The sequence below is a fragment of the Dendropsophus ebraccatus genome, chromosome 2, assembly GCF_027789765.1.
Source record: "Dendropsophus ebraccatus isolate aDenEbr1 chromosome 2, aDenEbr1.pat, whole genome shotgun sequence".
Taxonomy (NCBI): Eukaryota; Metazoa; Chordata; class Amphibia; order Anura; family Hylidae; genus Dendropsophus; species Dendropsophus ebraccatus.
Window position 1 is genome coordinate 219,533,739 of NC_091455.1, and position 24,485 is coordinate 219,558,223.

General features: G+C 49.8%; 1 protein-coding gene across 1 annotated transcript in view; it reads left to right on the plus strand.

Annotated features, from left to right (window-relative positions):
• Window positions 1–9,311: 9,311 nt before the first annotated feature.
• HASPIN (histone H3 associated protein kinase) overlaps window positions 9,312–24,485 on the plus strand; it is a 56,228-nt gene continuing 41,054 nt past the window's right edge. The window contains 3 exon segments of the mRNA XM_069960671.1: window positions 9,312–9,367; window positions 17,287–17,698; window positions 23,705–23,903. Coding sequence (XP_069816772.1) covers window positions 17,605–17,698; window positions 23,705–23,903 — 293 coding nt within the window. The 5' untranslated portion in view covers window positions 9,312–9,367; window positions 17,287–17,604.

Here is a 24,485-nt window from a genome sequence, read left to right on the forward strand (position 1 = left end):
GGTCGCTATGGCTTCAGCAAGAAGGGTGAGCGAACTCCAGGCGCTGTCATCGAGGGAACCTTACCTGAGAGACCTGGGTGACTGTTTAGTATTACGTACCCTTCCGGGGTTTCGCCCCAAAGTATCGTCATCCTTCAACATGAATCAGGAGATCGTCCTGCCTTCCATTGACTCTACGGATCCTGCAGTGGCACTACTGGATGTGAGGAGATCAGTCTTATGCTATCTGAGCAGAGTCAGTGCAGTAAGAAAATCTGAACACCTCTTCCTTCTTTTTTCTTCATCAACAGAAGGTAATAAAGCATCCAAGCCCACCCTGTTCAGGTGGATTAGAGACACTATAGCTTTCTGCTACAATAAAGAAGGTCTTGAAATTCCAAGTCATCTCCGAGCTCATTCGACGAGATCTACTGCCACCTCCTGGGCCGAATCCAGATGTGTTCCGCTGGAAGAAATCTGCAGAGCGGCGACGTGGGCAAGTCCGGCCACCTTCATCTGACATTACAGATTAGACATGTCTACCTACTCAGCCTTTGGCAAAAAAGTGCTACAAGGGGCTGCAGAGAGTATTTCCCCCCCTTAAAAGGCTTCACAAAACCCATTGTTGTGCTGCCGGAGGACGTCCAGGAAGGAAATAAAATTTGTCACCTGTAATTTTCTTTTCCTGGAGTCCGAAGGCAGCACAAAGGCCCCCCCCAATAAAGTTGTTTTTTGCTGCATACTACTCAGTGTGTTGGTGGTCTCTCTGCGGTCTTATAGGAGCTTAATTATCTTTGATTGTTAATTACTGCTAATTAGTCTCTTCTGACTTGTTCCAGGGAACCTGAACTTAACCCATTGTTGTGCTGCCTTCAGACTCCAGGAAAAGAAAATTTACAGGTGACAAATTTTATTTCCATCTGGGCTATATTTGGTTCTGCAGGGAACTGAGGAGGAGTCTGGCACCATGAGCTAAAGACTTTCCATACTTTGAGGTATATAGAAGCAGTAACTTTCTTCCTACTTTTCATAAGGGTAGAGATTACAGGTTCTGATAGTCCTTTACTTCTTAGCATGGACTCTTCAGGATCCAAGCGGACAGATGAAATTTCTGTGGATCCGGATGTGTTATTGGGCCCTGCATTAATAGATCTGGAATCTGTGGAAGAAGAATTGGGTCCTCTATCGCTAGATATTTGAGAAGCCCGAACCACCCCCTTCTGGGCCAGGACGGGACGATAAGGATTATTTTCAGGCTCTCTTCCCGGATCTTTTGGAGAACTCTTGGGATTAAGGGGATCGGAGGAAACCCATATGCCATCCTGAAATGCCATCTCTGAGTTAAGGCATCCACTCCTGTAGGGTGATCTGCTGGGTTTAGAGAGAAGAAATTTTTTACCTTTCGGTTCTGTCTGTTGGCAAATAGATCTATCTGGGGCCCCAGCGTTCCACTAGTTGTTGGAATATGTGGTTTTTCAGGCACCATTCGCCCGGGTGAACTTCGTTCCTGCTGAGGAAGTCTGCCTGGGTATTTTCCGTTCCCTTTAGGTGTGTTGCTGAAAGGGACAATAGATTGACTTCTGCCCAGGAAAATATTTGTTGTGAAATTTTCCATAGCCGATTTTCCTTGGCGCTTCCCTGATGTCTCAGGTGTGCCACAGTTGTCATATTGTCTGATAGGATGTGTACGTGAACACCCTGCAAGATATTTACCGCTGAAATTAAGGATACCTGTACTGCCTTGAGTTCTTTCAGGTTTGAGGATTGTTTCAGGGTTTCTTGGTTCCAGGTACCCTGAAAAAACTGTGTTCCTACTTGGGCTCCCCAACCGTACTGACTTGCGTCTGTTCTCATAATGCATTTTGGTTGAGGATTCCAAGGTGTCCCTTTCTCCAGGTTTTGTTGGGAAAGCCACCAGCGGAGAGAAGATCTGACCTGAGGAGTAAGGCAAAATTTGTTTTCGAGACCCGTGGGTCTTTTGTTCCATACATTCAATATTTGAGATTGTAAGGTCCTGGAGTGAGCCTGACTCCAAGGCACCGCCGGAATACAGGCTGTCATCGACCCTAAAACGGACATTTCTTCCCGGATTGAAGGGCGCGACTTTCCCTTGAACTTCTGAATTTTCTCCCTTAGATCTTTTATTTTCCCTTCTGGGAGAAAAGACATCTGGCGATCTGAATCCAGGAGGATCCCTAGAAAGATCTTCCTGGAAGATGGGACTAGATCCGACTTCTTGTCGTTTATAATCCACCCCAAAGACTGGAGCAGATTGCAAGTGTTTTCTAGGTCCCGTTTTATTTTCTCCTGGGACTCCGCTACTATCAGTAGATCGTCTAAGTATGCCACTGCGTTTATGCCCTGTAAGTGGAGGAAGGATATTACCTCTGACATAATATTGCTGAATATCCTGGGCGCTGAAGATATCCCAAATGGAAGGGCCCTGAATTGGAAATGGCATAATTTTTTGTTTATCATTATGGCAAATCTTAGATATTTTTGGGACTGGGTATGAATTGGCACATGATAGTATGCATCCTGGAGATCTAGTGAGATCATCCAGGCGTTCTTGGCTATCAATGGAGTGGTGGATTTTATTGACTCCATCTTGAATTTCATATACTTTACGTATTTGTTTAGTGGTTTTAGATTTATTATTAGACGGTATGATCCGTTCGGCTTCTTGACAAGGAAGAGACTTGAATAATGTCCTGACCCTCTCTCTTCTCGAGGGACAGGCGAAATGACCTTCATTTGGTGGAGCTTTAGCACACTTGCCACCATCTCTGATTGTAGGGGACCTGGAGACTGTCGGGATATGACAAATCTTTTTGAAGGGGGGTGAGTAAGCTCTATTTGGTAGCCGTCCCTGATGATGTTTAACACCCAGTTGTTTCCTGTGATGATGTTCCAGGCTTTTGAGAATTCCGACAGTCTCCCCCCTACTGGACAGAGGTCATTGTTTATCTTGGGAGGGCCGGGGACTGAAAAAAATATTTTTCCCCCTGCCTCCCTTCGGGTAGCTCCAACGGCCTCCCTTCCCTTTGCCACGATACGGTTCTTGGTATCTAGGTTTCTTAAACTGTTCTTTCTTCTGTGGCGTTTTGTTCTCAGGGATTGCTTTCTTCTTATCTGCGCTCTTCTCAATAATTGTGTCAAGGGCAAACCCGAATACATATTTTCCCTTAAAGGGAATACCACAAAGTTTCGCTTTTGACGTGGGATCTCCAGTCCAGTTTTTTAACCAGAGAGCCCTACGTGCTGGGTTTGTTAGTGCCCTATCTTTCGCGGCAAATCTCACAGACTCTGCCGTGGCATCAGATAGAAAGGCCGTTGCATCTTTTATTAGAGAAAGAGAATTTATAATTCTCTCTCTAGAACAGTCGCTATTCAGGTGTTCTTCTAACTGGCCTATCCACAGGTGTAGTGCTCTTGCCACACAGGTGGATGCTATGTTATTTTTGATTGAGTATGATGCTGTCTCCCAGGACCTCTTGAGTAGGCTTTCTGCCTTTCGGTCCATAGGGTCCTTTAATTGTGACGAATCCTCGAATGCCAAAAGGGTCTTTTTAGTTACTTTGGCAACCTGGGCATCAATTAAAGGAATCTCTCTCCAGTTAGCGGAATCTTCTTCGCTAAAGGGGAGGCGTCTTTTGATTTCGCCTGGGACCTGTAATTTACGTTCAGGGTCCGCCCACTCATCTGAGATAAGAGACTGGAGAGTCTCGTGCATCGGAAAGACCAGCTTTTTCCTAGGTTTAAGACCCTGAAACATCTGGTCTTTCACTGTGACTTCTTCTTGAATCTCCTCAAATCCCAAAGCACTCCTTACTGCCCTAAGAAGTGGGAGTGTATGGTCAGAGGAAAATAAATATTTTTTGGTTTCCTCCTTGTATTCAGTTTCATCAGTCGTTAGATCTAGAGATTGGGAAATCTGGCCAGATTCACATGAGGATGCTGATGAATGTCTTTTACGCTTAGAGGAAGTTATAGATATAACTGATCCTGAATCTATAGAGCCCGACGCCAGGGGTACAGGGTCTATGATTTGTGGTATTATAGGTGGTGTGTTGTTCCCCATAGGGGCAGCAGGAGGTGTAGAAAAGGCCGCTGGAGGTATGTCTTGGGGCAGGATAGCTGGAGGGGGAATAGCCAGAGGAGGAGTGGCTGCCGGGGCTTTGGCTATGGATGCTGAGATTTCATCCCTCATCATCTTCCTGATGTCTTTAAGGAAGGAAGATCTATCCTTCTTAATAATATCCCCTATACATCCTGCGCATATATTCTTTTTATAATTTGATGGAATTTTGCTGTTGCATGACACACATCTCTTTGCTTGCGTCCCTTTTATGCTGCTGCTGCTGCTGCTGTAGATTCTTTAGTCTCCTAAATATGAGAGCCAAGAATCCATCAGTATAAATGCACCCCCTATACCAGTAAATATTAGTAGTGTATCTATCACCCTTGGTGACCCCTGAATATAAAACCATAGGGTGAACCAGACAGTGAAACAACAAGTAGGTCCCGATGCAGAGCTGGCATTGGAAGCGTACTGAAATGCAGAGATCGGCACACGGAAGCATGACTGAGGGGGGTTACTTACGGTTACCGCCGAGGCAGTCTCTTCTGAAGCGGAGGAATCCATCTCCATAGAAGACGATCCGAACCGCTCGCGCCATCATTTTGAATGATGGCGCCATACCGGAAGTGCAGTGATGCGACTTCCGGCGTGTGTGCGTCACCTAAATGGTCCGGCGTAATGACGTAACGCAATGACGCACTTCCGGAAATCCCGGCCGATTACGCTCTACCCGGAAGGCGTCTGACCACGTTGCAACAGGAGCGTAACCCCCAGGTTACCTCGTGTTGCTGGAACTCCATTAGCCCGCGCGAGTCCCGATCTCGGAGCGAGGCCTCGAAAGACGACGGATCCGTTTGGTAAGGGGATGAGGGAGGAAGGAGACCTAAGCCCCGATCGACCCTTGACCTTTTCGTCTATCTTCTTGGGGGATCTTCTCACCTTCACTCGGATCCCCCCCTCTCGTGTCTGCCCTAGCAGGACAGGAAAAAGTACTGGTGCTGGGAGGAAGGGGAGGGGCTTTTAACCTCTCGTGCTTTTTCCTGTCCCTAGGGTACAACCCATCCTCCTATGGTGCCGTCGTGAAGGTGAGAAGAGAAACAGCGGGTATGGGTTTTCAACTCAAAATTCTGGCAAAGTATTAGAGGAGTGCAAAAGGAGGCATTCTGGGAGTTGTAGTGCACAAAGAGGCATTCTGGGAGTTGTAGTACACTGGGAGGCATTCTGGGAGTTGTTGTGCACAGGGAGGTATGCTGAGAGTTGTTGTACACAGGGAGGTATGCTGAGAGTTGTTGTACACAGGGAGGTATGCTGAGAGTTGTTGTGCACAGGGAGGTATGCTGGGAGTTGTGCACAGGGAGGCTTTCTGGGAGTTGTTGTACACAGGGAGGTATGCTGGGAGTTGTTGTGCACAGGGAGGTATGCTGGGAGTTGTGCACAGGGAGGCTTTCTGGGAGTTGTTGTACACAGGGAGGTATGCTGGGAGTTGTTGTGCACAGGGAGGTATGCTGGGAGTTGTTGTGCACAGGGAGGTATGCTGGGAGTTGTTGTGCACAGGGAGGTATGCTGAGAGTTGTTGTGCACAGGGAGGTATGCTGGGAGTTGTTGTGCACAGGGAGGTATGCTGGGAGTTGTTGTGCACAGGGAGGTATGCTGGGAGTTGTTGTGCACAGGGAGGTATGCTGGGAGTTGTTGTGCACAGGGAGGTATGCTGGGAGTTGTTGTGCACAGGGAGGTATGCTGGGAGTTGTTGTGCACAGGGAGGTATGCTGGGAGTTGTTGTACACAGGGAGGTATGCTGGGAGTTGTTGTACACAGGGAGGTATGCTGGGAGTTGTTGTGCACAGGGAGGTATGCTGGGAGTTGTTGTACACAGGGAGGTATGCTGGGAGTTGTACACAGGGAGGTATGCTGGGAGTTGTTGTGCACAGGGAGGTATGCTGGGAGTTGTGCACAGGGAGGTATGCTGGGAGTTGTTGTGCACAGGGAGGTATGCTGGGAGTTGTTGTGCACAGGGAGGTATGCTGGGAGTTGTTGTGCACAGGGAGGCTTTCTGGGAGTTGTTGTACACAGGGAGGTATGCTGGGAGTTGTTGTGCACAGGGAGGTATGCTGGGAGTTGTTGTGCACAGGGAGGTATGCTGAGAGTTGTTGTGCACAGGGAGGCATTCTGGGAGTTGTTGTGCACAGGGAGGTATGCTGGGAGTTGTTGTACACAGGGAGGTATGCTGGGAGTTGTGCACAGGGAGGTATGCTGGGAGTTGTTGTGCACAGGGAGGCATTCTGGGAGTTGTTGTGCACAGGGAGGTATGCTGGGAGTTGTTGTACACAGGGAGGTATGCTGGGAGTTGTGCACAGGGAGGCTTTCTGGGAGTTGTTGTGCACAGGGAGGTATGCTTGGAGTTGTGCACAGGGAGGCTTTCTGGGAGCTGTTGTGCACAGGGAGGTATGCTGGGAGTTGTTGTGCACAGGGAGGTATGCTGGGAGTTGTTGTGCACAGGGAGGCATTCTGGGAGTGAAAGGGGAATTAAAAAGTGAAAAAAAAATTGTTTATAAAAAATGTAAAATTCATAATAAAAGTTATAATAATCCCCCCTTTTTCTTTTTGTTCAAAAAAGTAAAAAAAGAAACATATTTGGCATAAGGAGGGGTGTCATTATATTTGTATTTTTAAGTGTTTTTGTTTTTTTTTTATATCGAACTCAAGATTGTGGTCTTCTGACATCCCTAGTAAGGACGCGTGTGCCGACACAGAGAAGACTGGACCGACGCAGTAAGGTGCCCCGGCGTCTGCTGAGGACAGAGTGGGGGAAGCAATGCGGCCACGGCGGTTGTACTGACTTTTACAACATGGCGAATGGCGTAAACGCAAAACCCACAAGAAATTTAGACTTTTTAAATTTTATTTTACCTTCTAAACCATTTTTTACAAAGTACAATTAGTGACACAAAAAATAAGGGCTCATGTGGGTCCAAAAATGAAAATAGTCCGGGACATGAGGTGAAGCCACCGTCTGCCATTTATCCATTGGGTTGTAAAGAGAGAGAATGGAGAAGGCTTACCGGAAGGCTTCTGCCATGGTTACCATGATAAATCAGGAGCGGGTGGAGGCCACGCCCATCAGATGAGCGGCGATGATACATCTGCCCCCGGGTGCACTTCACCTCATGTACATCAGTCACATGGGGATTATTATCCCGTCCTATAAACCGTTCCCATTCATCCCCAACCAAGCCATTTAGATAATGGGGGAGACCTTGTCGTTCTTTGCTCTGGATAGACTTCTCCTGCTCTCCCTCGTCCAAATGTATTGGCTCTCTCATAGCCTAGGCAGAATTATCATCAGAAAAGCATCATGGAGGCCGAGCGATAGTATGAGGTGGGGCAGGCCGCTAGGCAGAGGAGGGCTCGTCTGTAATCGATAGAATCCATCAGCATTTGGAGTCAAACAGAAGAGATACCGTTGAACTGTAAGGGAAAGTAACGGTTTGCAGGAACAAAAGGCTATCCCCTCATCATGCTGCCACAGAGCCAAAGCACCGCCAGGTAGGTACGGCACTCCACAGGCGGGGGGTTTGGGGCATTTTTGCTAAAATTAAAGGCTGTGAGGCTTTTTCCCTGCAATCCTTGCTTTATACGCGTTTCATGCAATTGTTTCTTGTTTAAAGGAGACCTGTCACCCCTTGTGAAGGGCGCCACCCCCACTAGAAAACCTTATACTTACCCCTTCTCTCCAAGTCCCACTCCTGAAACCGGTCGCGGGACAGAGATATCGGCGCCCGGCGCTGAGTGTGTGCGCTGTATGCTAATCAGAGATGAGTCCGATGTTCATAGAGAATGAATGGAGCCGTCATTCTCTATGGGCATCGGACTCATCTCTGCAGCGCACGCACGGCTTCCGACAGTGCGATTTGACAGTGCGTATTTAATGCTGTGTTCATTCATTTAGTTAAATCTGCTGCGGATCCGCAGCGGATTTTCTACTGCGATACGGTAGGTGTGAAGGCACCCTTAAAGTGAATGTACCATCAGGCCCGGGCTGAAGCACTGGAGGCCGGACGACCCACCCCCCTGTGGGAGGAACCCCCCGCCCCTCTATGCAGGGCCGGCCTTAAGGTAGATAGCGCCCTGTGCGAATTTTTTTTCTGCACCCCCCCCCCCCAGGGGATCTGCTGAGACCCCCTCAAGGTGACATAAAGCTCCTACAGCCTCTCACTCCTCCAGACGACATCCAACACCTATCACCCGAGCCATACACACAACAACTACTACCCCCACCAGCCATACACAACTACCACCTCCCCCAGTCATACACACAACTACTACCTCCCCCATCCATACACACAACAACTACTACCCCCACCAGCCATACACAACTACTACTACCTCCCCCAGTCATACACACAACTACTACCTCCCCCAGTCATACACACAACTACTACCTCCCCCAGTCATACACACAACTACTACCTCCCCCAGTCATACACACAACTACTACCACCTCCCCCAGTCATACACAACTACTACTACCTCCCCCAGTCATACACACAACTACTACCTCCCCCAGTCATACACACAACTACTACCTCCCCCAGTCATACACACAACTACCACCTCCCCCAGTCATACACACAACTACTACCTCCCCCAGTCATACACACAACTACTACCTCCCCCAGTCATACACACCACTACTACCTCCCCCAGTCATACACACCACTACTACCTCCCCCAGCCATACACACAACTACTACCTCCCCCAGTCATACACACAACTACTACCCCCATCAGCCATACACAACTACTACTACCTCTCCCAGCCATGTAGTAATTGTGTGTATGGCTGGAGGGGGAGTATCCAGTACACACACATGCACACCTACACATTGACTATACATTATATAACAGTACACACACTATGTACATCTATATCATAAAAATCAAAGTCTGTCTGTCTGTCCTTCTGTCTGTCCTCTATAGACTTCCAAACACCTGAACCGTTTGACCCCAAATTTGGCCCACAGATACATTGGGTGCCCGGGAAGGTTATTGCGAAGGTCCCGTCCCCGCCAGATGCACAGGAGAGGAGGGGGAGGGGAAAGAGAGGCGCCCCATAGAGATGAATGGGAAAATCTCCACACTGCACACACAGGTGATATAATTAGCTGCAGCAGACACGGCAGTTGGAGCCTTAGCAACCAATAGGATTACTGCTTTCATTTTCACAGGGAGCAATGGTTGCTAGGGAAGCTGCCTCACAACATCCACAGTAATAACTGGTAGACCCCCTACTCCAACTATACAGTACAGGTATACAGGAGCCCCTACTCCATCTATACAGTACATGTATATACAGGACCCCCTACACCATCTATACAGTACATGTATACAGGGCCCCCTACTCCATCTATGCAGTACATGTATATACAGGAGCCCCTACTCCATCTATACAGTACATGTATACAGGACCCCCTACTCCATCTATACAGTACATGTATATACAGGACCCCCTACTCCATCTATACAGTACAGGTATACAGGACCCCCTACTCCATCTATACAGTACATGTATATACAGGACCCCCTACTCCATCTATACAGTACATGTAGATACAGGGCCCCCTACTCCATCTATACAGTACATGTATATACAGGGCCCCCTACTCCATCTATACAGTACATGTATATACAGGGCCCCCTACTCCATCTATACAGTACATGTATATACAGGACCCCCTACTCCATCTATACAGTACATGTATATACAGGACCCCCCTACTCCATCTATACACTACATGTATATACAGGACCCCCTACTACATCTATACAGTACATGTATATACAGGGCCCCCTACTCCATCTATACAGTACATATATATATACAGGACCCCCTACTCCATCTATACAGTACATGTATATACAGGACCCCCTACTCCATCTATACAGTACATGTATATACAGGACCCCCTACTCCATCTATACACTACATGTATATACAGGACCCCCTACTCCATCTATACAGAACATGTATATACAGGACCCCCTACTCCATCTATACAGTACATGTATATACAGGACCCCCTACTCCATCTATACAGTACATGTATATACAGGGCCCCCTACTCCATCCATACAGTACATGTATATACAGGGCCCCCTACTCCATCTATACAGTACATATATATATACAGGACCCCCTACTCCATCTATACAGTACATGTATATACAGGACCCCCTACTCCATCTATACAGTACATGTATATACAGGACCCCCTACTCCATCTATACAGAACATGTATATACAGGACCCCCTACTCTATCTATACAGTACAGGTATATACAGGGCCCCCTACTCCATCTATACAGTACATGTATATACAGGGCCCCCTACTCCATCCATACAGTACATGTATATACAGGGCACAACAGATATACCAAACTGTGACTGGGTAACACTGCTACACCAGACCTGACCAATACCACCATACTGTGACTGGATAACACTGCCAGACCTGACCAATACCGCCATACTGTGACTGGATAACACCGCCACACCAGACCTGACCAATACCGCCATACTGTGACTGGATAACACCGCCACACCAGACCTGACCAATACCGCCATACTGTGACTGGATAACACTGTCATATAAGACCTGACCAATACCGCCATACTGTGACTGGATAACACTGCCATACCAGACCTGACCAATACCGCCATACTGTGACTGGATAACACTGTCATACCAGACCTGACCAATACCGCCATACTGTGACTGGATAACACTGTCATACCAGACCTGACCAATACCGCCATACTGTGACTGGATAACACTGCCATACCAGACCTGACCAATACCGGCAAACTGTGACTGGGTAACACCGCCACACCAGTCCTGACCAATACCACCATACTGTGACTGGATAACACCATCATATCAGACCTGACCGATACTGCCATACTGTGACTGGATAACACCCCCATACCAGACATGACCAATACCGACACTCTGTGACTGAATAACACTGCCATACGGGTAAATACAGCCCTGCAGGTATACAGGACACTACAGGTATATAGGACCCCAAAACTATACACTACAAGTGCACGGGACCTCCACAAAACTATATACTACAGGTATACAGGACCCCAAACTTTACACTACAGGTATACAGGACCCCAAAACTATATACTACAGGTATACAGGACCTCCACCAACTATATACTTCAGGTATACAGGACCTCCACCAACTATATACTACAGGTATACAGGACCCCAAACTATACACTACAGGTATACAGGACCCCAAAACTATACACTACAGGTATACAGGAACTCCACCAACTATATACTACAGGTATATAGGACCCCAAACTATACACTACAGGTATACAGGACCTCAAACTATACACTACAGGTATACAGGACCTCAAAACCATACACTACAGGTATACAGGACCTACACCAACTCTATAATACAGGTATACAGCACCTTCACCAACTCTATACTACAAGTATACAGGACCCCAAATATACTATAGGTATACAGGAACTCCACCAGCTATATACTACAGGTATATCGGACCCCAAACTATACACTACAGGTATACAGGACCTCCACCAACTCTATACTATAGTTATACAGGACCCCAAACTATTTACTACAGGTATACAGGACCCCCGAACTATATACTACAGGTATACAAGACCTCCACCAATTATACACTACAGGTATCCAGGACCCTCAAACTATAAACTACAGGTATACAAGACCTCCACCAACTATACATTACAGGTATACAGCACCAACTATATACTACAGGTATACAGGACCCCCGAACTATACAGTACAGGTATACAGGACCTTCACCAACTGTACACTGCAGGTATACAGGACCTCCCTCAACTATACACTATAGGTATACAGCCCCCCCAACTATGCACTACAGATATGCGAGACCCCTAAAAACTATACATTGTGGGTATACAGAACCCCTCCAACTATGCACTACAGGTATACACTAATTCCACTGATTAATTCAGATGAAACAATACCTTTAGCTTGGCCTCCTGGGCACCTTAGAACAAATCTAATTAACACACTGACACTTTATACCCGGGCAGCGCCAGGTACATTTTCTAGTTCTATATATATATACTTGCACTTACATACATCTAGCTGGCAGCTGGATATTACCAATAATACCAGTATACAAGGGGCAAATATTACTGCCACGCTACAACCACTACCATCACCACCATATTGTTACTTACCAAATCCTGTATACTGGATAACAAGCAACAAATAATTCCACCACATACTGACTAATACCCCCTTGTTCAGTCTTCCCTATATATGGCCCCATGTGCATCTCCTTCAGAACCACCCTCTGTGTAATCCCCCTATAGTATATGGCCCCCCTCTCTGTAGCCCTCCCTTATAGATGGCCACCTCTTCGTAGTTTCCCTTACAGATGCACCCCCTGCCCCTCTTACAGATGGCCCCCATGTTGTCCATTCCCTTATAGATGGCCCCCGTACTGTCACCCTTATAGATGCCCCCCCCTGTGTTGTCCATCCCCCTTACAGATGACCCCCTTTTGCCTGCCCCCATATAGATTGCCCCCTTATGTTGTCTGCCCCCATATAGATTGCCCCCCTTATGTTGTCTGCCCCCATATAGATTGCCCCTTATGTTGTCTGCCCCCATATAGATTGCCCCTTATGTTGTCTGCCTCCATATAGATTGCCCCTTATGTTGTCTGCCCCCATATAGATTGCCCCCTTATGTTGTCTGCCCCATATAGATTGTCCCCCTTATGTTGTCTGCCCCCATATAGATTGCCCCCCTTATGTTGTCTTCCCCCGTATAGATTGCCCCCCTTATGTTGTCTTCCCCTGTATAGATTGCCCCCCTTATGTTGTCTGCCCCATATAGATTGTCCCCCTTATGTTGTCTCCCCCATATAGATTGTCCCCCTTATGTTGTCTGCCCCCATATAGATTGTCCCCCTTATGTTGTCTGCCCCCATATAGATTGCCCCCTTATGTTGTCTGCCCCCATATAGATTGCCCCTTATGTTGTCTGCCCCCATATAGATTGCCCCCCTTATGTTGTCTGCCCCCATATAGATTGCCCCCTTATGTTGTCTGCCTCCATATAGATTGCCCCCCTTATGTTGTCTTCCCCCGTATAGATTGCCCCCCTTATGTTGTCTGCCCCCATATAGATTGCCCCCCTTATGTTGTCTGCCCCCATATAGATTGCCCCCCTTATGTTGTCTCCCCCATATAGATTGCCCCCCTTATGTTGTCTCCCCCATATAGATTGCCCCCCATATGTTGTCTCCCCCATATAGATTGCCCCCCTTATGTTGTCTGCCCCCATATAGATTGTCCCCCTTATGTTGTCTGCCCCCATATAGATTGCCCCTTATGTTGTCTGCCTCCATATAGATTGCCCCCCTTATGTTGTCTTCCCCCGTATAGATTGCCCCCCTTATGTTGTCTTCCCCCGTATAGATTGCCCCCCTTATGTTGTCTCCCCCATATAGATTGTCCCCCTTATGTTGTCTGCCCCCATATAGATTGCCCCTTATGTTGTCTCCCCCATATAGATTGCCCCCCTTATGTTGTCTGCCCCCATATAGATTGCCCCCCTTATGTTGTCTGCCCCCATATAGATTGCCCCCCTTATGTTGTCTGCCCCCATATAGATTGCCCCCCTTATGTTGTCTGCCCCCATATAGATTGCCCCCCTTTGTGCAGATTGAAAAAACAAAAACACTTAACTCACCTGACACCTCGCTCCCCCGCCGCGGCTCTTGTCTTCTGCACCGCCCCCGGCCGATGAGCGCTCTCTGTGCATGTCCCCGGCACCGCACGCACCACTGACCTCAGCGTGCGCCGCGTCAGCTGTAGGCGTACCGTCTGGTCAATCTTGTGACCGCAAGCACTGATAGGACAATATGCAGCGCCTATGGGAAGGCAGAGGGGAGCCCGGGAGGTACAGGCACAGGAGGAGGGCGCCGGGCAGCCAGCTAGGGGAGCACTCTGCCTGAGCGCCTTCCAGCTGGGCGGGAGTGACGCACAGGTCGCACACCCCAAAGGCCGGCCCTGCCTCTAGGACACTGCTTCATTAGAATCCATGGTATCGTAGAAATCACAGAGACCCAAGACTCCTATCAGAATAAATACAAGTCACCATAACCATGTACTTAGGCAAAGAAGCCCTACTCACTGGACCAGGCGTTGCCGCAGGATCAGGCCATGCTGGCAGCTACATGTCCTCCATGTTGTCTAGGTACGGGGCTTAGGTGACGGCACAGCCGGGGTATCTCCTGATGTCATTACGTTTGCTGGCACCGGCTCTCCTCTTCAGATCCTACTCAGTAAAACACCACTCCTATTGACAGCAAAGATCACTGGGGGGGGGGGGGGTGACAGTGGAGTGCTGTGTGTGTGGTGGGAGGGCAGGTGACAGTGGAGTGCTGTACGTGTGTGGTGGGAGGGCAGGTGACAGTGGAGTGCTGTGTGTGTGGTGGGAGGGCAGGTGACAGTGGAGAGCTCGGTGTGTGGTGGGAGGGCAGGTGACAGTGGAGTGCTGTACGTGTGTGGTGGGAGGGCAGGTGACAGTGGAGTGCTGTGTGTGTGGTGAGAGGGCAGGTGACAGTGGAGTGCTGTGTGTGTGGTGGGAGGGCAGGTGACAGTGGAGTGCTGTGTGTGGTGGGAGGGCAGGTGACAGTGAAGTGCTGTGTGTGGTGGGAGGGCAGGTGACAGTGGAGTGCTCTGTGTGTGGTGGGAGGGCAGGTGACAGTGGAGTGCTGTACGTGTGTGGTGGGAGGGCAGGTGACAGTGGAGTGCTGTGTGTGTGGTGGGAGGGCAGGTGACAGTGGAGTGCTTGGTGTGTGGTGGGAGGGCAGGTGACAGTGAAGTGCTGTACGTGTGTGGTGGGAGGGCAGGTGACAGTGGAGTGCTCGGTGTGTGGTGGGAGGGCAGATGACAGTGGAGTGCTCGGTGTGTGGTGGGAGGGCAGGTGACAGTGGAGTGCTCGGTGTGTGGTGGGAGGGCAGGTGACAGCGGAGTGCTGTGTGTGTGGTGGGAGGGCAGGTGACAGCGGAGTGCTGTGTGTGTGGTGGGAGGGCAGGTGACAGTGGAGTGCTCTGTGTGGTGGGAGGGCAGGTGACAGTGGAGTGCTGTGTGTGTGGTGGGAGGGCAGGTGACAGTGGAGTGCTGTACGTGTGTGGTGGGAGGGCAGGTGACAGTGGAGTGCTGTGTGTGTGGTGGGAGGGCAGGTGACAGTGGAGTGCTCGGTGTGTGGTGGGAGGGCAGGTGACAGTGGAGTGCTGTGTGTGTGGTGGGAGGGCAGGTGACAGTGGAGTGCTCGGTGTGTGGTGGGAGGGCAGGTGACAGTGGAGTGCTCGGTGTGTGGTGGGAGGGCAGGTGACAGTGGAGTGCTCGGTGTGTGGTAGGAGGGCAGGTGACAGTGGAGTGCTCGGTGTGTGGTGGGAGGGCAGGTGACAGTGGAGTGCTCTGTGTGTGGTGGGAGGGCAGGTGACAGTGGAGTGCTGTACGTGTGTGGTGGGAGGGCAGGTGACAGTGGAGTGCTCGGTGTGTGGTGGGAGGGCAGGTGACAGTGGAGTGCTGTACGTGTGTGGTGGGAGGGCAGGTGACAGTGGAGTGCTCTGTGTGTGGTGGGAGGGCAGGTGACAGTGGAGTGCTGTGTGTGTGGTGGGAGGGCAGGTGACAGTGGAGTGCTGTACGTGTGTGGTGGGAGGGCAGGTGACAGTGGAGTGCTGTGTGTGTGGTGGGAGGGCAGGTGACAGTGGAGTGCTGTGTGTGTGGTGGGAGGGCAGGTGACAGTGGAGTGCTCTGTGTGTGGTGGGAGGGCAGGTGACAGTGGAGTGCTGTGTGTGTGGTGGGAGGGCAGGTGACAGTGGAGTGCTGTACGTGTGTGGTGGGAGGGCAGGTGACAGTGGAGTGCTGTACGTGTGTGGTGGGAGGGCAGGTGACAGTGGAGTGCTCGGTGTGTGGTGGGAGGGCAGGTGACAGTGGAGTGCTCGGTGTGTGTGGTGGGAGGGCAGGTGACAGTGGAGTGCTGTACGTGTGTGGTGGGAGGGCAGGTGACAGTGGAGTGCTGTACGTGTGTGGTGGGAGGGCAGGTGACAGTGGAGTGCTCGGTGTGTGGTGGGAGGGCAGGTGACAGTGGAGTGCTGTGTGTGTGGTGGGAGGGCAGATGACAGTGGAGTGCTCTGTGTGTGGTGGGAGGGCAGGTGACAGTGGAGTGCTGTGTGTGTGGTGGGAGGGCAGGTGACAGTGGAGTGCTGTGTGTGTGGTGGGAGGGCAGGTGACAGTGGAGTGCTGTACGTGTGTGGTGGGACGGCAGGTGACAGTGGAGTGCTCTGTGTGTGGTGGGAGGGCAGGTGACAGTGGAGTGCTGTACGTGTGTGGTGGGAGGGCAGGTGACAGTGGAGTGCTGTGTGTGTGGTGGGAGGGCAGGTGACAGTGGAGTGCTGTGTGTGTGGTGGGAGGGCAGGTGACAGTGGAGTGCTGTGTGTGTGGTGGGAGGGCAGGTGACAGTGGAGTGCTGTACGTGTGTGGTGGGAGGGCAGGTGACAGTGGAGTGCTGTGTGTGTGGTGGGAGGGCAGGTGACAGTGGAGTGCTGTGTGTGTGGTGGGAGGGCAGGTGACAGTGGAGTGCTGTGTGTGTGGTGGGAGGGCAGGTGACAGTGGAGTGCTGTGTGTGTGATGGGAGGGCAGGTGACAGTGGAGTGCTGTGTGTGTGTGGTGGGAGGGCAGGTGACAGTGGAGTGCTGTACGTGTGTGGTGGGAGGGCAGGTGACAGTGGAGTGCTGTGTGTGTGGTGGGAGGGCAGGTGACAGTGGAGTGCTGTGTGTGTGGTGGGAGGGCAGGTGACAGTGGAGTGCTGTGTGTGTGTGGTGGGAGGGCAGGTGACAGTGGAGTGATGTACGTGTGGTGGGAGGGCAGGTGACAGTGGAGTGCTGTACGTGTGTGGTGGGAGGGCAGGTGACAGTGGAGTGCTGTGTGTGTGGTGGGAGGGCAGGTGACAGTGGAGTGCTGTGTGTGTGGTGGGAGGGCAGGTGACAGTGGAGTGCTGTGTGTGTGTGGTGGGAGGGCAGGTGACAGTGGAGTGCTGTACGTGTGTCGGCCTAGCAGGGAAGTTGTGGAGAAGCAGCCCTTCCCTCTCTATCTCGTGTTCATCCGCAGGGCACAAGGAATCCCGCCTTCTGACAAAGCCCGCCAATTACGTGCCAGGAAACCAACATCACAAGACCGAGGCCAGTACCTCACGCCCCCGCCCCACCCCCAAAAAGTGACGTATTAAACTTCGTAACGTGGGTCAACGACGTCATTTTAAATAACCACGCCCCCTGTGACGTACTTCCAGCTCATATAATGGCGGCCGCTGACAGCGCTGAGGTATAGTCGCCGCTTTACACACCCGTGACTACCACTCCTGAAGCGGCTGCCCGAAACCAAGATGGCGGACGACCGCTCGTCATGTGACCTTGGCGGCAAGTTTGAATGCTACGAAGAACCGGAAGTGAACAGAGAAAAACCGGAGAGTACAGAGCAGGTGAGAGTGAGCGGTGCTACCGGGAGGACCGGGGCATGCTGGGTAATGGATGGATATGTGTGTGTGTATATGTATGTGTATACATCGAGCCTCAGTATACAGCTCTTCTATATACTCCTCCCTACAGCTCTTCTATATACTCCTCCCTCCTGTATACAGCTCTTCTATATACTCCTCCTCCCTCCTGTATACAGCTCTTCTATATACTCCTCCTCCCTCCTGTATACAGCTCTTCTATATACTCCTCCTCCCTCCTGTATACAGCTCTTCTATATACTCCTCCTCCCTCCTGTATACAGCTCTTCTATATACTCCTCCTCCCTCCTGTATACAGCTCTTCTATATACTCCTCCTCCCTCCTGTATACAGCTCTTCTATATACTCCTCCTCCCTCCTCCTGTATACAGCTCTTCTATATACTCCTCCTCCCTCCTCCTGTATACAGCTCTTCTATATACTCCTCCCTCCTCCTGTATACAGCTCTTCTATATACTCCTCCTCCCTCCTGTATACAGCTCTTCTATATACTCCTCCTCCCTCCTGTATACAGCTCTTCTATATACTCCTCCTCCCTCCTGTATACAGCTCTTCTATATACTCCTCCTCCCTCCTGTATACAGCTCTTCTATATACTCCTCCTGTATACAGCTCTTCTATATACTCCTCCTCCCTCCTGTATACAGCTCTTCTATATACTCCTCCCTCCTGTATACAGCTCTTCTATATACTCCTCCTCCCTCCTCCTGTATACAGCTCTTCTATATACTCCTCCTCCCTCCTCCTGTATACAGCTCTTCTATATACTCCTCCCTCCTCCTGTATACAGCTCTTCTATATACTCCTCCTCCCTCCTGTATACAGCTCTTCTATATACTCCTCCTCCCTCCTGTATACAGCTCTTCTATATACTCCTCCTCCCTCCTGTATACAGCTCTTCTATGTACTCCTCCTCCCTCCTGTATACAGCTCTTCTATATACTCCTCCTCCCTCCTCCTGTATACAGCTCTTCTATATACTCCTCCCTCCTCCTGTATACAGCTCTTCTATATACTCCTCCTCCCTCCTCCTGTATACAGCTCTTCTATGTACTCCTCGCTCCCTCCTGTATACAGCTCTTCTATATACTCCTCCCTCCCTCCTCCTGTATACAGCTCTTCTATTAACTCATTCCCTCCTCCTGTATACAGCTCTTCGATATACTCCTCCTCCCTCCTCCTGTATACAGCTCTTCTATATACTCCTCCCTCCTCCTGTACAGCTCTTCTATATACTCCTCCCTCCTCCTGTATACAGCTCTTCTATATACTCCTCCCTCCTCCTGTATACAGCTCTTCTATATACTCCTCCTCCCTCCTCCTGTATACAGCTCTTCTATATACTCCTCCCTCCTCCTGTATACAGCTCTTCTATATACTCCTCCTCCCTCCTCCTGTATACAGCTCTTCTATATACTCCTCCCTCCTCCTGTATACAGCTCTTCTATATACTCCTCCTCCCTCCTCCTGTATACAGCTCTTCTATGTACTCCTCCTCCCTCCTGTATACAGCTCTTCTATATACTCCTCCTCCCTCCTCCTGTATACAGCTCTTCTATATACTCCTCCCTCCTCCTGTATACAGCTCTTCTATATACTCCTCCTCCCTCCTCCTGTATACAGCTCTTCTATATACTCCTCCCTCCTCCTGTATACAGCTCTTCTATATACTCCTCCCTCCTGTATACAGCTCTTCTATATACTCCTCCTCCCTCCTCCTGTATACAGCTCTTCTATATACTCCTCCTCCCTCCTCCCTGTATACAGCTCTTCTATATTACTCCTCCTCCCTCCTGTATACAGCTCTTCTACGTACTCCTCCTCCCTCCTCCTGTATACAGCTCTTCTATATACTCCTCCTCCCTCCTCCTGTATACAGCTCTTCTATGTACTCCTCCTCCCTCCTCCTGTATACAGCTCTTCTATGTACTCCTCCTCCCTCCTCCTGTATACAGCTCTTCTATATACTCCTCCCTCCTGTATACAGCTCTTCTATGTACTCCTCCTCCCTCCTCCTGTATACAGCTCTTCTATATACTCCTCCTCCTCCCTCCTGTATACAGCTCTTCTATGTACTTCCTCCTCCCTCCTCCTGTTATACAGCTCTTCTATATACTCCTCCCTCCTGTATACAGCTCTTCTATATACTCCTCCCTCCCTCCTCCTGTATACAGCTCTTCTATGTACTCCTCCTCCCTCCTCCTGTATACAGCTCTTCTATGTAATCCTCCTCCCTCCTCCTGTATACAGCTCTCTATGTACTCCTACATAGAAAAATAGAAATGAAGCGGCACTCACCACTATGTACGGTGCAAAAAAATCGGTGCTTGTTTATTCGTCCATAAATGGCAAACAAATATTCTTATGCAGGTAAGACGCCAACACTTCATGATGATAACAGGTCCAGCTAAGCACATAGTGCTCCCCAACAAGTGTTATTAGCTTGCTGTGCCGGTCTTTTTCTATCTCGAACATTGTGCACTTCTATGTACTCCTCCTCCCTCCTGTATACAGCTCTTCTATGTACTCCTCCTCCCTCCTGTATACAGCTCTTCTATGTACTCCTCCTCCCTCCTGTATACAGCTCTTCTACGTACTCCTCCTCCCTCCTCCTGTATACAGCTCTTCTATGTACTCCTCCTCCCTCCTCCTGTATACAGCTCTCTATGTACTCCTCCTCCCTCCTGTATACAGCTCTTCTATGTACTCCCTCCTCCCTCCTGTATACAGCTCTTCTACGTACTCCTCCTCCCTTCCTCCTGTATACAGCTCTTCTATGTACATCCTCCCTCCCTCCTGTATACAGCTCTTCTATGTACTCCTCCTCCCTCCTGTATACAGCTCTTCTATATACTCCTCCTCCCTCCTCCTGTATACAGCTCTTCTATATACTCCTCCCTCCTCCTGTATACAGCTCTTCTATATACTCCTCCCTCCTGTATACAGCTCTTCTATGTACTCCTCCTCCCTCCTGTATACAGCTCTTCTATATACTCCTCCTCCCTCCTCCTGTATACAGCTCTTCTATATACTCCTCCCTCCTCCTGTATACAGCTCTTCTATATACTCCTCCTCCCTCCTCCTGTATACAGCTCTTCTATGTACTCCTCCTCCCTCCTGTATACAGCTCTTCTATATACTCCTCCTCCCTCCTCCTGTATACAGCTCTTCTATATACTCCTCCCTCCTCCTGTATACAGCTCTTCTATATACTCCTCCTCCCTCCTCCTGTATACAGCTCTTCTATATACTCCTCCTCCCTCCTCCTGTATACAGCTCTTCTATATACTCCTCCTCCCTCCTCCTGTATACAGCTCTTCTATATACTCCTCCCTCCTCCTGGTATACAGCTCTTCTATATACTCCTCCTCCCTCCTCCTGTATACAGCTCTTCTATATACTCCTCCCTCCTCCTGTATACAGCTCTCTATATACTCCTCCTCCCTCCTCCTGTATACAGCTCTTCTATATACTCCTCCCTCCTCCTGTATACAGCTCTTCTATATACTCCTCCTCCCTCCTCCTGTATACAGCTCTTCTATGTACTCCTCCTCCCTCCTGTATACAGCTCCTTCTATATACTCCTCCTCCCTCCTCCTGTTATACAGCTCTTCTATATACTCCTCCCTCCTCCTGTATACAGCTCTTCTATATACTCCTCCTCCCTCCTCCTGTATACAGCTCTTCTATATACTCCTCCCTCCTCCTGTATACAGCTCTTCTATATACTCCTCCTCCCTCCTGTATACAGCTCTTCTATATACTCCTCCTCCCTCCTCCTGTATACAGCTCTTCTATATACTCCTCCTCCCTCCTCCTGTATACAGCTCTTCTATATACTCCTCCTCCCTCCTGTATACAGCTCTTCTACGTACTCCTCCTCCCTCCTCCTGTATACAGCTCTTCTATATACTCCTCCTCCCTCCTGTATACAGCTCTTCTATGTACTCCTCCTCCCTCCTCCTGTATACAGCTCTTCTATGTACTCCTCCTCCCTCCTCCTGTATACAGCTCTTCTATATACTCCTCCCTCCTGTATACAGCTCTTCTATGTACTCCTCCTCCCTCCTCCTGTATACAGCTCTTCTATATACTCCTCCCTCCTGTATACAGCTCTTCTATGTACTCCTCCTCCCTCCTCCTGTATACAGCTCTTCTATATACTCCTCCCTCCTGTATACAGCTCTTCTATATACTCCTCCCTCCCTCCTCCTGTATACAGCTCTTCTATGTACTCCTCCTCCCTCCTCCTGTATACAGCTCTTCTATGTACTCCTCCTCCCTCCTCCTGTATACAGCTCTTCTATGTACTCCTACATAGAAAAATAGAAATGAAGCGGCACTCACCACTATGTACGTGCAAAAAAATCGGTGCTTGTTTATTCGTCCATAAATGGCAAACAAATATTCTTAGCAGGTAAGACGCCAACACTTCATGATGATAACAGGTCCAGCTAAGCACATAGTGCTCCCCACAAGTGTTGTTATTAGCTTGCTGTGCCGGTCTTTTTCTATCTCGAACATTGTGCACTTCTATGTACTCCTCCTCCCTCCTGTATACAGCTCTTCTATGTACTCCTCCTCCCTCCTGTATACAGCTCTTCTATGTACTCCTCCTCCCTCCTCCTGTATACAGCTCTTCTATGTACTCCTCCTCCCTCCTCCTGTATACAGCTCTTCTATGTACTCCTCCTCCCTCCTCCTGTATACAGCTCTTCTATATACTCCTCCTCCCTCCTCCTGTATACAGCTCTTCTATGTACTCCTCCTCCCTCCTGTATACAGCTCTTCTATGTACTCCTCCTCCCTCCTGTATACAGCTCTTCTACGTACTCCTCCTCCCTCCTCCTGTATACAGCTCTTCTATGTACTCCTCCTCCCTCCTCCTGTATACAGCTCTTCTATGTACTCCTCCTCCCTCCTGTATACAGCTCTTCTATGTACTCCTCCTCCCTCCTGTATACAGCTCTTCTACGTACTCCTCCTCCCTCCTCCTGTATACAGCTCTTCTATGTACTCCTCCTCCCTCCTGTATACAGCTCTTCTATGTACTCCTCCTCCCTCCTGTATACAGCTCTTCTACGTACTCCTCCTCCCTCCTCCTGTATACAGCTCTTCTATATACTCCTCCCTCCTGTATACAGCTCTTCTATATACTCCTCCCTCCTGTATACAGCTCTTCTATATACTCCTCCCTCCTGTATACAGCTCTTCTATATACTCCTCCTCCCTCCTCCTGTATACAGCTCTTCTATGTACTCCTCCCTCCTGTATACAGCTCTTCTATATACTCCTCCTCCCTCCTGTATACAGCTCTTCTATATACTCCTCCTCCCTCCTCCTGTATACAGCTCTTCTATGTACTCCTCCTCCCTCCTGTATACAGCTCTTCTATGTACTCCTCCTCCCTCCTCCTGTATACAGCTCTTCTATGTACTCCTCCTCCCTCCTGTATACAGCTCTTCTATGTACTCCTCCTCCCTCCTCCTGTATACAGCTCTTCTATATACTCCTCCCTCCTGTATACAGCTCTTCTATATACTCCTCCTCCCTCCTCCTGTATACAGCTCTTCTATATACTCCTCCCTCCTGTATACAGCTCTTCTATGTACTCCTCCTCCCTCCTCCTGTATACAGCTCTTCTATGTACTCCTCCTCCCTCCTGTATACAGCTCTTCTATGTACTCCTCCTCCCTCCTCCTGTATACAGCTCTTCTATATACTCCTCCCTCCTGTATACAGCTCTTCTATGTACTCCTCCTCCCTCCTCCTGTATACAGCTCTTCTATGTACTCCTCCTCCCTCCTCCTGTATACAGCTCTTCTATGTACTCCTCCTCCCTCCTCCTGTATACAGCTCTTCTATGTACTCCTCCTCCCTCCTCCTGTATACAGCTCTTCTATGTACTCCTCCTCCCTCCTCCTGTATACAGCTCTTCTATGTACTCCTCCTCCTGTGTAGGTGACGGGCCGCCTCCTCCTGTATACCTGAGTCTTGCGCTCTCTCTTGCAGACATGGCGGGCAGATGTGGCGGTGCACCGGGTGGCGTTATACGGACGTATGCGCGGCTGCGGCCTCTGAGGAGGGTGGACGCTCAAACGTGGTTTTCCCCACCGGATCGGAAGCATCTCTTCTCCAGCTCTTCCTCCCACCTGGAGTCGACTTGTGACGCCTCCTCCTCTGGGGACCCCGACTTTATACCGACTAAGAGGTGGGGTCCACACATGTTACACGTAATCACCCAGGGAGGGGGGGGGGGCACATGTTATATGTAATCACCCAGGGAGGGGGGGGGCACATGTTATATGTAATCACCCAGGGAGGAGGGGGGGGGGGCACATGTTATATGTAATCACCCAGGGAGGAGGGGGGGGGGGCACATGTTATATGTAATCACCCAGGGAGGAGGGGGGGGGGGGCACATGTTATATGTAATCACCCAGGGAGGGGGGGGGGCACATGTTATATGTAATCACCCAGGGAGGAAGGGGGGGGGGGCACATGTTATATGTAATCACCCAGGGAGGAGGGGGGGGGCACATGTTATATGTAATCACCCAGGGAGGAGGGGGGGGGCACATGTTATATGTAATCACCCAGGGAGGAAGGGGGGGGGGGGGCACATGTTATATGTAATCACCCAGGGAGGAGGGGGGGGGGGCACATGTTATATGTAATCACCCAGGGAGGAGGGGGGGGGGCACATGTTATATGTAATCACCCAGGGAGGGGGGGGGGCACATGTTATATGTAATCACCCAGGGAGGGGGGGGGCACATGTTATATGTAATCA